General features: G+C 44.2%; 1 protein-coding gene across 1 annotated transcript in view; it reads right to left on the reverse strand.

Moving 5' to 3' along the window:
- Window positions 1-14,756, reverse strand: part of ROCK1 (Rho associated coiled-coil containing protein kinase 1) — a 4,526,103-nt gene that overhangs the window by 3,886,239 nt on the left and 625,108 nt on the right. Inside the window, exon 3 of the mRNA XM_044065727.1 lies at window positions 13,638-13,738. Within this exon, the coding sequence (XP_043921662.1) occupies window positions 13,638-13,738 (101 nt within the window). The remainder of the gene's footprint in view (window positions 1-13,637; window positions 13,739-14,756) is intronic.

Here is a 14,756-nt window from a genome sequence, read left to right on the forward strand (position 1 = left end):
CTTGCAAACTGCTTCTGCTTCGGGCACCGCGCGGCAAGAAAGACTGAAGAAAATGGCGTTGGCTGGTTCTTTTATACCCCTGTCGCACTGACGTCAGGGAAGAAGCGACGACAACCAATGCCGGACCTAGACCTTGGAATTCGGCCGACCGAGGACCCGCCTGATGGCAGGAGAACCCATCTGTTATGACTGCAGCTGTATGCACGATGAACATCTGGGTTTTTGTGGCCACTTGTTTGAAGTAGGTTGTCAAATGAATCCGTTTCTCTGGTGTGAGGAAAGCCATCTGGGAAGTTGTATTCAAGCTTGCTCCCAGGAATGTAATTTAACAGGGTACCAGTTGTGATCTTTTCATTTATGGTGTACCCCAGTGAAGTCAGTACCCTTTGAACAAAGGCCAGATGATTCAAAAGTATGTCCTGGCTTTCTGCCTGAATTAGACAATTGTCCAGATATGGGTATATTTGAATATTTCTTTGCCTGCAGAATGCAATGACTACAGTTAGGCACTTTGTGAATACCCTGGGCGCAGTAGATAAGCCAAAGGGCACTGCAGAGAACAGATAGTGCATGTAGCCTGCTTTGAAGCATAGGTATTTTCTGCAAGACTCCCTGATAGGGATGTGCAGGTATGCTTCTTTTAAGTCTAGTGTTGCCAACCATGCATCTTTGCCTAGCATAGGAAGCAGCTGGTGAAGAGTCAGCATCTTGAATTTTGGAATCACCAGAAAGGTATTTAGAGTAGAAAGGTCCAGGATAAGACGCCGTGTATTGCCTTTTCTGGGTATCAGGAAAAGTCTCGAATAGAACCCTTGTCCCTTTTCCTCTTCTGGTACCAACTGAATAGCCCCCATGCTTAAGAGAGAGTGTACCTGATTTTTGGGCCTCTGCCCACTGATTTGGGGGTAGATCTGGCCACCCGCTTGGTGTTGGTAAGGTGTGGAAGTGAAATCTGTTTCCTTGGGACTATATTTAAAACCCATTTGTCCTGGGTAATAAGTTCCCAGTTTTTGGCCTGCAGACCAATCTTTCCGCCTAAAGGAGCATTCAGTTGGGAAGTGCTTGGAAGTTTTAGAAGCAAGTCAATGAGACTGTTTTCCATAGGGGGGAGTCTTACTACTTCCTGATTTGGGTGCGGAACCCCCCCACACACACACACGCACACACGCACACACACACACACACACACACACACACACACACACACACACACACACACACACACACACACACACACACACACACACACACACACACACACACACACACACACACTGCTTAGTCTTGTGTGCCTTCTGGGACTGAAACCTGGGGTTTCTGCTATGTCTGGGTTTGGCTTGAGAAGACCTTGAAGAGGCTGGAAAGGACCATTTCTTAGAGGGCCAGTGCCTACTAAATCTATGAAGCTGAACTTGTAAGAAATCTTTAACAGTTTGCATAGATTTAGCTTTATCTTCCATCTTTCTCAGAACTTCCTCAACTTTGTTGCCAAATAGGTGGTCCTGATTTAAGGGAGCATCGAACAATTTAGCTTTAACATGATCAGGTAAAGAATGCTCCTTAAGCCAAGCATGCCCTCTGAGCACAGAAGAAGTAACAGCAGCCCTGCAAGACGCCTCTAAAGAATCAAATCCACATTGCAAAGTATGTTTTCCAACCTGCTCAGCAGAATGCATTAAAATCCTGTAATTCTTTATTTTCCGCACAGTCAGGAATCAACAATTTTCTGTTTAAGCAATCCAATAACATGTTGTTGATACTTTAACATATGAAACTGGCAGTTTAAAGCCCTAATGGCCAAGGTTGCAGAAGTGTAAACCTTCTTACCCATCTATCCAGCGTCCTGGAGTTTCTATCAGAAGGGGTAGGATTTTTAGCAGTAGAAGCCTTAATGCCCTTGGGTCCCTGTGAGTCTCTGGATCCACAATAGGATTTTTAAAAAGGAACTTGTGTGAATCAGGAACCCTGTAATATCTGTCTGGTTTTCTAGGAGCAGGAGGTAAGGAATCAGGGGCCAAACTAGATTCCAAAAAAGCGTCATCAACAATGTCTAGTACTGGAGGAATAGCTAAAGGCCTATGCTGAGGCAGGAGCAAGAAATCCCTAAGCCTCTTTTTTGAATCAGAAAAATCCTAGCTTTCCCAGTGGAAATGCTCCCTTAGAGTATGTAAGGTTTCACCAAAAGAAAAATCCTCCGGAGGGGAAGCAAAGAGGACAGAGTCCTCTGAATCAGAATTCTCATAAGTAGATAAGGGCATATCCAGATCATCAGAAGAATCAGAAAAATCAGAATCCTGGTTAGAAGATTCATAAACAACTACAGTCCTAGGTTTCTTAGAAGGGGGAGGCTGGCTTCCCCTGATTAGAGTTATAAGATCTTCAGCCATTCTTATAATTTGTTTTTTAGGCATAGAGGCCTGAGCATGCAGCCTGGGCGTTGTTTTTTTTTAGGCATGGTTCGAGAGTTAGGCCTAAAAGAAGGAGGAGGTATCTGTTTAATATGCCAGTCCATAGGCCTGAATACACCCTCAGAAGCCGGTGCCTGCACAGCAGCTCCGGACCCACCCAAGAGAGAGACATCTGCAGGTTCCATTGTTGAAGCAGCTCACGGCATACCGGACTCCGTCTCAGAAGAGGCCTGCGAATCAGAAGTAGTGAGTATCAACGGCTGCGAAAGCACCTCACTGAGTACCGGCGAAGTGGCGACTGGCTTAAAAGAAGTGTCGACGGCAGTTTTGGACCTCGGAGGCCTGTCTCTGTCTTTATCCTTGCGTGTTTGCGGAATCCCGGTAGTCGGATGGCTAACTTACGACATTTCTGGATAATTAAACAGAGAACCGAAATATTTTGAGGTGAAAATATACTGATGACGGATAGTGCGCTGATTAAATAAAGCACAAAACCAACAGCACAGTATGTTGTGGTCAGGGCCTAGGTAAGGAATACAGTACAAATGAAAATCTTTATGAGGTATTTGCTTTCCACAAGTAATGCAATTAACTTTTACTGACATCGGTAAGGAGCAAGAAAAAGTTTCCCCAACAGGGTACTTGGCTTTAGTTGAAGACTTCAGTTCTGAAACACGAAAATGAAAAATTCAGGAGTCGGATGACCGGCACTTGCGAACCGCTTCTGCCACCGCCCGGCAAGAAAGACTGATGTAATGGCGTCGGCTGCATGTTTTATACCCCTGACGACCTGACGTCATGGAAGAAGAGACAGCAACCGACGCAAGACCCAAGACTTTGTTAATTAGGCCGACTGAGGGTTACTGCAAGCAGATAACCCAAAAGTGATGACTGCAACAGTGAAACACAAAGATCACCACCACATGTTCTGTTGGGATGCACAGCAGTCATGTCACCCCACTGTTTAACATCTCCCTCGATAGATGTAGCAGTAATCTGTTACAGTACGACTGCATGAGTATTCCATGAATGAGGCCTAGTGAATACTCATAAAAACAAGGCAGTAGAATGGGTATCTGTAGTCCCCTGTGAATGTAATTTTTGTCTAAGTAGCCCACTATTTACTTGCATGATGTACTGGATCCATACATACAATGCCATATCATAATAATCCTTACAAGTACTGTGAAGGTTACAGACTTACCTTGCAAATGCAGCAGCTGACACAACCATAATTCGGGGTTGACTCTGAAGCACAGCTAATACATGAGTAGGTACATGATCTGTGGGTTTCCTGCCATCATTTTTAATCTGTATGTGAATATGAGTAAGGTGTCAGTCCATAGGTCTCCATGTTGTCAGTGAATGCGCTATGCATTGCCTCTTACCCAATGTCAGGGCGTACTGAGCACCCCTACGTCTTCCTACAGGGACATCAGCAGGGGGGTTTTCCTCAGAGTTCTCCTGTGACTGTGGTGACCTAGGCGGTGGTGGTGGGCTGTGTATCCAATCCCTTTGCTGATCCTGCTGTAGCTATTTCTGCAGGATCATATTGTGTAGCATGGCACATACTGTGAATATATGTGAACATGTGGCTGGAGAAGACTGCAGGGCTCCACCAGACATATCAAGGCACTGGAACTGTGACTTCAGCAGCCCAAACACACACTCTATAATGTTCCTAATTTGTGAGTGTGCCTCATTATAGCGTTCATCCGTGGGTGTGCGCGCATTTTTGATGGGTGTCATCATCCAGAGTTCCAGGACGTAGCCAGCATCCCTCAGTAAATGGTCATGTGGGATGCCCCCCTAGCAAACATTTGGTACAGCTGTGATATCTGCCAGATACAGGAGTCATGATAACTGCCAGGGCTGCCAGCAGACACATTTAGGATAATCTCCTGGGCATTGCACATGACCTGGCAGTTGATGGAGTGGTACACCTTGCAATTAATGTAGATCAGGCTGAGCCTTGATGTGTACATGGGTGTAATCTATGGTACCTAGTACCTCAAGGTAGTGTGCTACATGGCAGAACTGTTGTATATTGCTGGCCCTTGCGTCAGGGGAGAGGGGAAAACACATGTGCTCACTGGCATGTGGTAGCATAGCATCCAGGAACTGCAGGAGTATCCTGGATGAAGATGCCTAAGACACCCCCATCATGTCCCCAATTGGTCTTTGAAAAGTACCCTTAGCAAGTATCCTAAGGGCTTCACATACCTTTGTTTCTACTTGGATGGGTTCCCCTCTGTTGGCTCAGGCTCTGAGATGAGGGCGGCAGAGCTCAGTGAGTTATTGTAATATATTCTTGTCCACCCTACAGCACTCTACAATCTCCAGCTCATGTAGCTCCTGGAAGGTTACCCTGGTCTGAACACTCTTCTCTTTCTCAGCCTAGGAGTACTGTCAGCAGCACCAGCAGCAGTGACTTCAGCATCTAGCACATACAGATGTAGCAGACCTGCAGCAGCCCCTAGCATTACCTCAGTTAAAATTTTCCCAAGTGTGAACATCAACTGTCCAGAGTATTGGGGGGAAACCAGAAGTTAGGGTGCATGCATACTTTACAGAGGTCTGCTATAAGTGCAGCATGGGTGATTGGCTTACTATTATGCATTTCAGCTGCCTAGAATGTGGTTAACATTTAATGGCCCCACTTTGGTGCGCAGCGCAGTGTTCTGCGCCATGCAGCAGACCTTGTACACATTGATATTCATTGAAAATATCTGCTTTCCAATCATTGCTGTCTATGTCATCACCGAATGGTGGGTAGTGTGCTGTGCGAACACATTCAGCTATATGCCACGCAGCATGGGTTACATAAAAGTCAAAAGCAATGACTGAATATATCCGGTTTTAATTGCTTGTTGCCTACATCATCACTGTGACCTGGGTGGTGTTTCTGCGTGAAAGTACAGTTTTGTACCTACCATAAATGTAGATGTTCGAGGATTCCCTTGCTGCAGTCCTGACTATTGGGTATAGTCCGCGTCCCAGTCGGCCCGAATACCAGAGTGACGTCGGTCATGGCGTTAGACTGACGGCTGTACGTCAGGGTACGAATGCCCATGACCGACGTCATTTCCTCAGTCTTTTCTTGCCCCAGATGTCAGAAGATCCAAAAGACAAGTCCCAAAACAACCTGCACCAATAAACATGTACAATATATACAGTAATATATATACAAAAATATAAGCATGTAAAGGCACCTACACCACCACCCTGAAACACAGACGGGAAGGAGGGAGGGTAAATTGGACTGCAGCAAGGGAATCCTCGAACATCTACATTTATGGTAGGTACAAAACTGTACTATGTTCTTCGCCTTCCCTTGCTGCAGTCCTGACTATTGGGTAGAATCCCAAAGCAGAGGTAAGGGAGGCTGGCAAATTATAAAGTAGCAGGAGCTGACAACATGCCTTGTAAAACAGCTGTGGCAAAACCAGCTCTAGACTTAGAGTATATAGGCAGGTGATAATGCCTAGAGAAAGTATGCACTGAACTCCAAGTAGCTGCTTCCAGAATATCCTTAGTTGCCACCCCTTAGAAATGCTGTTGAAGTGGCAGTAGCCCTAGTGGAATGAGGCCTAATCCCAGCTGGAACCTCTTTGCCATGATGGGAATAACAAAATGCAATGCAAAAGCCAATCCACCTAGAAATAGTTTGTTTTGACACAGGTTTGCCCTGTGAACTTAAAGCAAAAGAAACAAGTAACTGCTGAGACTGCCTAAAATCTTTTAGTCCTGCTCAAATAATAACGCAATTGCCTGTGTACATCTAAAGTATGCAAAATCTTTTCCCCTTTATTTTGAGGATCTGCAAAAAGTAGGCAAATGAATAGTTTGGTTTAAAGCCACACTAGAAACCACCTTAGGCATAAAGGAAGGATTAGTACGTAATGATACCCTGTCCTTATGGAAAATCAAAAAGGGCTCTACTGCCATAAGGGCCTGCAACTCAGACACCCTTCTTGCAGAAGTAATAGCCAACAGAAAAGCCGCTTCCATGACAAATATTTCAATTCAGCAGTAGCTGCCGGCTCAAAAGGTTGTAGAGTAAGTTTTTCCAACACAAAATTGAGATCCCAAGCAGGAGTAGGAGCTCTACGTGGGGGTCTTATATTCTTTGCCCCTCTAAGAAACTGCTTGAACAAAGGATGCGAAAACAAAGGTGGGTCACAATCATAGTGAGCTGAAATTGCTGCAGCATGAATCTTTATGGAAGAGAAAGACAAACCTTTGTCCAATAACTCAGTAAGATATTGAAGAGCCACACTCAAATTAGGCTCTGAAATCTCCAAATTCTTTGCTGTACACCAAAATAAAAATCTCTTCCATTTTCTCCTAGTACTAGGCCTTCTAGCTTCCATAATCACATTTAAAACTTGTTGAGGAAGCTGAGACCTTCCATGTTTCAAAACAGAATATGCCAAGCTGTGAGATGGAGAGATTGAAGCTTGACATTGAGCAGATGACCGGCCTTCTGAGATAACAGATGAGGAATCAGAGGTAAAGGCCATGGAGGCTTCTTTACAAGACTCCTTAGAAGTGGGTACCAGTGTTGCCGAGGCCAATCTGGAGCTATCAAAATCATCCTTGGCCTGTCCTGTCTGACCTTTAGTAATACCTTTGGAAGAAGAGGTAGAGGTGGAAAAGCATAGACATGAAGGTTTTTCCAACTGAAAGACAGAGCATCCACTTTCCAAGCTGTGTGATGAAACCCCTTTGTGCAATACCTTGGCAGCTGGTGGTTTAGTGGAGAAGCGAACAGATCTATGTCTGGAGTTCCCCATGACACTGTCAATTTCTGAAATACATGAAGATCCAGTTTCCACCGTGGGGATCCATGATTTGTCTGCTTAATACATCTGCTAGGGAGTTCTGTGCTCCTGGCAGAAACCTTGCCTGAAGAGTCAGTTGCAGGCTTAACGCAGTCTCCCATAAAATCATTGCTTGCCTGCATAGAGGATAAGAATGTGTTCCCCTTGCTTGTTGATGTACCACATGACAGTTGTGTTGTCTGTCAGAATCAACACCTGCCCTGGAAGAAGTAACTCCTTGAACGCCATCAATGCAAACTGGACTGCTAACATCTCCTTCATGTTGATATGTAGATGCTGTAGTCTGGCAGGCCACTTGTCTTGTATCCACTTTCCATTTAGATGAGCTCCCAAGCAGTGTCCGAGGCATCTGTCGTTAAAATCTGACTCGCCTCTGGCCGGGTCACAGAGAGTCCCTTGTTTAGGTGACATTCCTGAGCCCACCACAAGAATTCCTTTTGAAGGCAAGGTATTATTTGAATGACAGTGTCCAAATCTTGGCAGTGCTGTGTCCATACATTTTGAGATACCATTGCAGCTTCCTCATATGCAGTTTGGCATTGGGAAGCACCAGAATACAAGATGCCATGAACCCTAATGCTTGAAGGACTGTCCTTGCAGTCAGCACGGACTGATGAGATAGTTGATGGAAGTAAAGTGACAGACTCTTTTGTTTGTCCGGGGTTAAAAAGGCCATCTGGGCTGCTGTATTCAGTCTCACACCCAGAAAGCACATGTCTTGAGAGGGTACTAGACTGGACTTTATTTCGCTCACAGAATACCCTAGGCATCTTAGCACTGCTATGACATATTCCAGATGCTGTAGAAGGTGTTCTTTTCTTGAGCCAGAATCAGGCAGTCGTCCAAGTAAGGATAAATTTGAATGCCTTGAAGCCTGAAGTAAGCTATCACTGAGCCAGAACCTTGTGAATACTCTGGGCAGTAGATAAGCCAAAGGGCAATGCAGAGAACTGATAATGAAAATCTCCAGTTCGAAACAGATACTTTCTGCAACTTAGCCTTATGGGCACATGAAGGTAAGCTTCCTTGAGATCCAAAGTTACCATCCAGTGATCCTTGCCCAGCAGAGGTAACAGTTGCTGTAACGCCAACATCGTGAACTTGGGAATGTCCAGATAAGTGTTGAGGATAGATAAATCCAAAATTGGTCTCCACGTGTTCCCCTTCTTTGGTACTAGGAACAGGCGAGAATAAAATCCAAGCCCCTTTCTGACACAGGGACTGGCTGAATAGCCCCTATCTGGAGTAACTGAGAAACTTGCTTGAGAGCCTCTTTTCTTTGTGGAGGAGGAACATCTGGCATGCCTTTGAAAGGGGCATTGTGTGGAAATAAAATCTGTACCCGTGATGAATGATATCCAGCACCCATCTGTCTTGAGTGATTAAATCCCAATTTTCTTTGAAAAGAGACAATCTTCCTCCCAAAGGAGCTGCCAGACGAGAGTCCACTGGCAGCTGAAAAGGCAGGTCATTGGTTCTGCTTACGAAAGGACTGACCCCTGCCCTCACCAGAAGTCTGAGCAGGTGAACTGTCTGATCTAGGCCTAAACGAACCTTGAGCCCTGCCCCTACCACCCCTAGATCTACCCCTAGACTGGGAACCATAAGCAGGATATGTCCACCCCTTAGCAGGCCAATTTCTACTAAACTTCGGAGGTTGCACCTGCAAAAAATCTTTAACAGTCTGCATAGACTTAGCTTTGTCCTCCATTTTCTTTAAAACTGCTTCCACAGGCGGTCCAAACAACACATCAGACTGTAAAGGAGCATCCAAAATCCTGGTCTTAACATGCTCAGCTAAATTCTGATCCTTCAACCATGCATGTCTGCGAAGAACAGAACTAGTAGCAGCCACCCTCGAGGAGGCCTGAACAGCATCAAAACCACACTGCAAAGAATGCTTACCCACTTGTTCAGACACATGAACCAAATCCAGCAATTCTTTACACTCAATACCTTCCGCCAAAGCATCCACCTTAGATTTCAATTGTGAAAGGAGATAATTCTGATATTTCAGCATATGAAATTGACAATTCAACGCCCTCATGGCAAGAGTGGAAGAAGTATATACTTTCTTACCCCATCTATCCAAAGCCCTTGCCTCTTTATCAGAGGGTACAGGATTTTTAACAACAGAAGCTTTAACACCTTTAGGCCCCTGAGAAACAGTTTCTGGGTCCAAACTGGGACTCTTAAACAAATACTTATGAGCTTCGGGCACCCTATAATACCTATCAGGCTTAACAGGAGCAGGAGGCAAGGAATCAGGGTTCAGAGAAGCCTCTGCAAAAACATCCTCCACCACATTCAACACCGGAGGAATAGCTAAGGGCCTATGCTGAGGCAAAACAAGAATTCCCTAAGCCTTTTTCTGGAGTCAGAGTAATCTTGGCCTTCCCATTTAAAATGCTCCCTCATGGAGTGAAGAGTCTCTGAAAATGAAAAATCAGGAGGAGAAGCTGAAGGAGTGGAATCATCCACATCAGAATCAGAATAAGCAGGAAACTCTTGCAAGTCTTCCACAGAAGACTCTGAAGCCTGTGAACACTGTTCAAAACTATCAAACTCCTGTTCCACCCTAGGCCTCTTATCAGGGGGGCATAGAACCTCTAATCAGAGTAATCAAATCTTCAGCCATTTTAAGCATATGTTTCTTAGGCACAGAGCCCGAAATGCTAGGAGAAGCCCCTACAGAAGCTGAACTTGGCCTTCCTCTAAAAGAAGCTCTGGAAACAGAAGGAGAGGCCCTAACTACCTTGGGAAGAGAGGGAAGAACAGTTACCTGAGAAGCCCCCTCAGCCTGGCCTACTTCCTGAGAGGGCACATCCTGTAACAGTAAAGTATCTGCCTGAGACTCCATAGAGACTCCTGGCAAAACCTCTGGCTCCCCTGAGCCTTCTAAAGGACCGACGTCCGGAACTGCTGGTACTACTCCTCTAGACTTCACTGTTTTGTCCTTGCGCTTCTTAGATGAAGCAGGCGCCGGAGCAACCGACGGCATAGTATAATTGCAACGCTTCCCAAACACTAACCTAGCACAATCAAGCCTCCTCTTAATAGTGCTTATTAAATCTAGCACAAGAGCGGCAACCAACAACGCCGTGCTCAGGCCCTAAACAAGGTATACACAATGTATGATAATCCCTATGCGTATCTGCTTCCCACAAGAAATACAGTTATTCACTTTTTCTGACATCCGTAATATACTGAGGCAAGAAAAACAAAATGTTCCCAACGGGTTACTTAGCCAACTCTGTACTCGGTCTGAAACTCCGTTTCGAAAATCTCAGAACGCCAACTTGCACTCGCAAAATTGCTTCTGCATCGGACCATGCGGCAAAAAAGACTAAGGAAATGACGTCGGTCATGCGCATTAGTACCCTGACGTACTGACGTCAGTCTAAGGCGCCATGACCGACGTCAGCCTTATACTCTGGTATTCGGGCCGACTGGGACGCGGACTATACCCAATAGTCAGGACTGCAGCAAGGGAAGACGAAGAACATCAAGATCAGCTACGCAGTGCGCAGCAGGAATTAAACAATCCTAAAAGTGACTGGACACACCCCACTGCTGGCACTCACATCCACTGGGAATATCAAAAAGGTTTTGACAGCCTACACAAATTGGCTATGTTAACAAGATTGCTCCATTTTGCTATTCAAGACATCCACCTCATTTGCATACATATCAGAGTTGACCGCCTGGAAACTACATGGTTCAGAGCTGTACGACCTGGGCAACAGCACCAATGCACCACTGTAGAGCACAGACACAGGGAGCTATAGTACATTTTTGACATATACTGAAAAATGCACATTTATTTATTTTTGCATTAAGCATGTTTGCACACTCTGGCATGCAACACAAACAAGGCGAGATTATTAAAGGAAATAAAATATTATTTTAACTTATCCACTTCCTTTTTGACATCCACATTATTTTTGCACATATCTGTATGCGGTACTACAGTTTCAGGGGATGTTATGTCCACATTTCTTCTGTTTTACATCCCCTTTTCTCTGTGAAGACCCCTGTACGTGGAAAAAATTCACATTCACTATGGACACTGACATGGGGTCTACACAGATGCCTTTCCACTTGATGGATCGCTCAACCTGCCTCATTTGCATGCAAGTTACCTCCTTATCAGGTAATATGCATTCCCGATATTTTCCCTGTTTGCGCATTCATGCACGCTGCTAAGGGGCGCTTACTGACTCGTAACTGTTCGCGCTGGTGTCTGCATCATGCTGCAATGTGTACACAGAAAAAAAAATCGTGTAGGCTTTATTGAATTCCCCTGACTGAGTATAGGTTACTCTTTATAGCGTATTTGATGACTCTAGTCACACTTACCCTTCTTTCCTCACGTGAAAGATATAGTTTACAAGAAAAATTCAAAAGAAATAAGTAGAGGTCTCCAACAAACTACATGTCTCCAAACATTTTTAGGTTAACAGATCTCAATGCTGAAATGTTCGTTCACAGATGGACGGCAAGAAAGTTCTGAGAGAATTTCACATTCATACATCCCTAGCACACTGTCTTATGCATAGGTCACAGGCTGAACATCCAGTGTGTGATAAAGGTGCCCAAGTTTTTGTAGACTGGCCAGGCATATAGTAACCTTGGCAGGATACATCCTACAAATAAGGAATACTGCAACAGTGACCTAATAAAGAACACTAACTTCTTCTGGACCCAGCTACAGGAAAGAACACACAGCTGATGCTCACAGGGTTAATCAACCAACATATGACAGACAGAGGTAAAGAAATGCATCAAAAACATTCACCCGTCTAAGATGGTATACCAGAACAGGAGAGGCCTGTGTGGGGAGTGACACTGACAACAGCCCATGTTCTCCAAGGATGTACTCTTGCATACATAAGAAAAGAGCAGGATTCCTCTAATATCAAGCAACTGTCCACTGTCAGGGGTATGTCCTGCAAGACACAGTGGCAGAGGAACTGGACAATCCTGTTTCACCTAGGCCTTCATGCTTTGCTTCTTTCTGGGAATATGAGTTTTGAGTCCTGAATCCAGTCTCTGGGCACAGTGGGGTGAAGTGACATATCCCTGGGTGCAAGCTGGTAGTGAGAGCACTCCATCTGCATCAGATGGAAGGTGTAAGATGACAACATTCTGGGATGCACTCTTAAGGTGATTGCCATGGGTGTACCCCCCTTAAGGACCCGTTATTAGCCATCATGACGGCAGGATGAATACAAATTCAACCTCCATCAATAATTGTGGGGGAGCTGGCAACATAGTGGACTCTCAAAGAAATCCAGGGATGAATATACATAATGGGATGACAAAATGTCTGAATCTTTCAACTACTTACTGTGTTCCAGCACTGGCATGAAATGATGCAAGGAACTGTCCAGCCAGTCCTAAAATGAGCAATCTCAACAGCCACCATCTTACATGAAATAAGGTAGGCAAAAAGCCATTATGTCTTCAGATGGCCGAGTTGAAATCCTTGCATAGCCGGTCTTAGGCATAGGCCAACTAGGCGGTTGCCTAGGGCGCCGTTCTAGTAGGGGCACTTTTCCCTTTATTTGGTGTAGGTAGACCAGAATGGGGCACCGGGTGGTGTGGTGGGGGCATCATGGAGCCCTTTTGCCTAGGGCACCAGTTGAACTAAGGCCGTTCCTGAACCCTTGGACTTAAAGCAGTGCTTCATATCTTGCTCCTCTACACTATTCCTCTCCCACACATTACAGATTGTGCTGCTATAGGTCTGGTTTCAAGATGTGCCAGCCACACAAACACTAACAGCTTTTTGTGACATACTTCAAACATTTGAACTTTTTCAAAATCAATACAAGGACTACAATCCAAACTGCATAAGTAGAAGAAATCTGGAAATTCAAGGCCTATGCACAAAAGACTGTCTGGTGTAGGTCATGGCATGTGTTAAATGCATGTGCCTGAGTGCAGAAGCTGAATGAAGCAGAAGTGCAGAAGCTGAATGAAGCAGATACTTTAATCATACATCCACCGAAGACGGCTTCTGTTATTAGGCTTAAACATTTTATTCAAAAAAAGATTTCTCAAGGCAAGACTAATCTGTTAGGTTACTGTAACTGAAGGAGAAAGTAAGTGCAAAATCTATAATGACAAAACCCATCAAGATAACTACTCAAGGCAGTACTAAAATAGAGGTAATGTACCACCTGATCTAGACTACTTGGTTATAGCTTTGGAAAATGTAATTTACACAAAGTACATTATTCCACACTGCTCATCATACTTCAAACTGTTTAAAACTAAACATGGAAAATATGTGTACACCTGCTGGTAGAGAAAATTCAAAAAGAAACCTCAGAATAGTAGTGCTACTTATGACAAATATTTATGGCCAAAAGGAACCTACCAACTGAACTTCACCAAAAGCTCCTCTGCCTATGACCTTCACCACCTCATAATCTTCAGCTTTCATACGCAAGTCTCGAATCTTATCAACTGTATCTTTATCTAAGAAGACAAAAAAAATACACAAACACCAAGGCATTCAAAATAAGTTCAGTTTTTAAATGACACCTTGAAAATATTCAATTATTTTAACATGCTGTCAAAATAGAGTTAATTCCAGTACAACCTACAAAAAAAAATGAATAATTCAGTAAAAGAAGTGAGTTGACACAAATGGGCAGCGGTTATCACTGCTGATTCACATGGCTTGTCTTACCAGTTTGGTTCAAAGTTGGGATTCCTTCTATGCAGAGTATGCACAACGTTCCTGCATCTGCATGGGTTTCTGTCATGTGCTCTGGTTTCACCCACATCTCAAGGACATACCACAGGTAAACTGGCAATCCTCTGCCCAATGGTGTGTATGGCAAGTGTGCACGTACCCTGCAATTGCCCGTTTTGCCCAAGCAGTGCCAAGATAGGCTTGAAGTTGTATAGACAGTACTCTGCAAATACAGGAAGAAATGCAAGCCCCCCCCCCTTTTTTGAATTTCATAGCATAAGCATGCTAGTTATTACATACCTTTTTCCATATTTTCCCATTGGTAACTTATGCAGTAACTGCTGGTTTCCCAGATCCAATTAGAAACATTTTCAAAATAAATCTAATATACACACATTGGCTCATCTAAGTCTCTAAATACATACACAAGTTACTTGCACCACAATAAAATTATTCACAAATCCATTCATCCTACTGCCTATATATAAATATTTCACAAAATGTTTGCTTCTTACTGAAATTGGTACACCTTCTTTGCTGTAGCATAGACTAGATTCAGGCCTGCTGAATCTAGCTTTGTTTGTATAACTTGAGCACTAATCCAGGCATTCTTTAAAGTATTCAATTGTATTTATTACTGCTTGGTAATAACTTGATTAAAGTGCAGCTATCATTCTAAGTCTTTTGGATTAGGCACTTGGGCTTCAGACCAGTTGTTTTACATTAGGAAGGTTTGTGGCCTGCACTGTGGTGTCAGGACAGGTAGCTTACATCCTAAGTTGGGAACTGCTGATTGAG

The sequence above is a fragment of the Protopterus annectens genome, chromosome 3.part0, assembly GCF_019279795.1.
Source record: "Protopterus annectens isolate FY-2018-M chromosome 3.part0, PAN1.0, whole genome shotgun sequence".
NCBI lineage: Eukaryota > Metazoa > Chordata > Ceratodontiformes > Protopteridae > Protopterus > Protopterus annectens.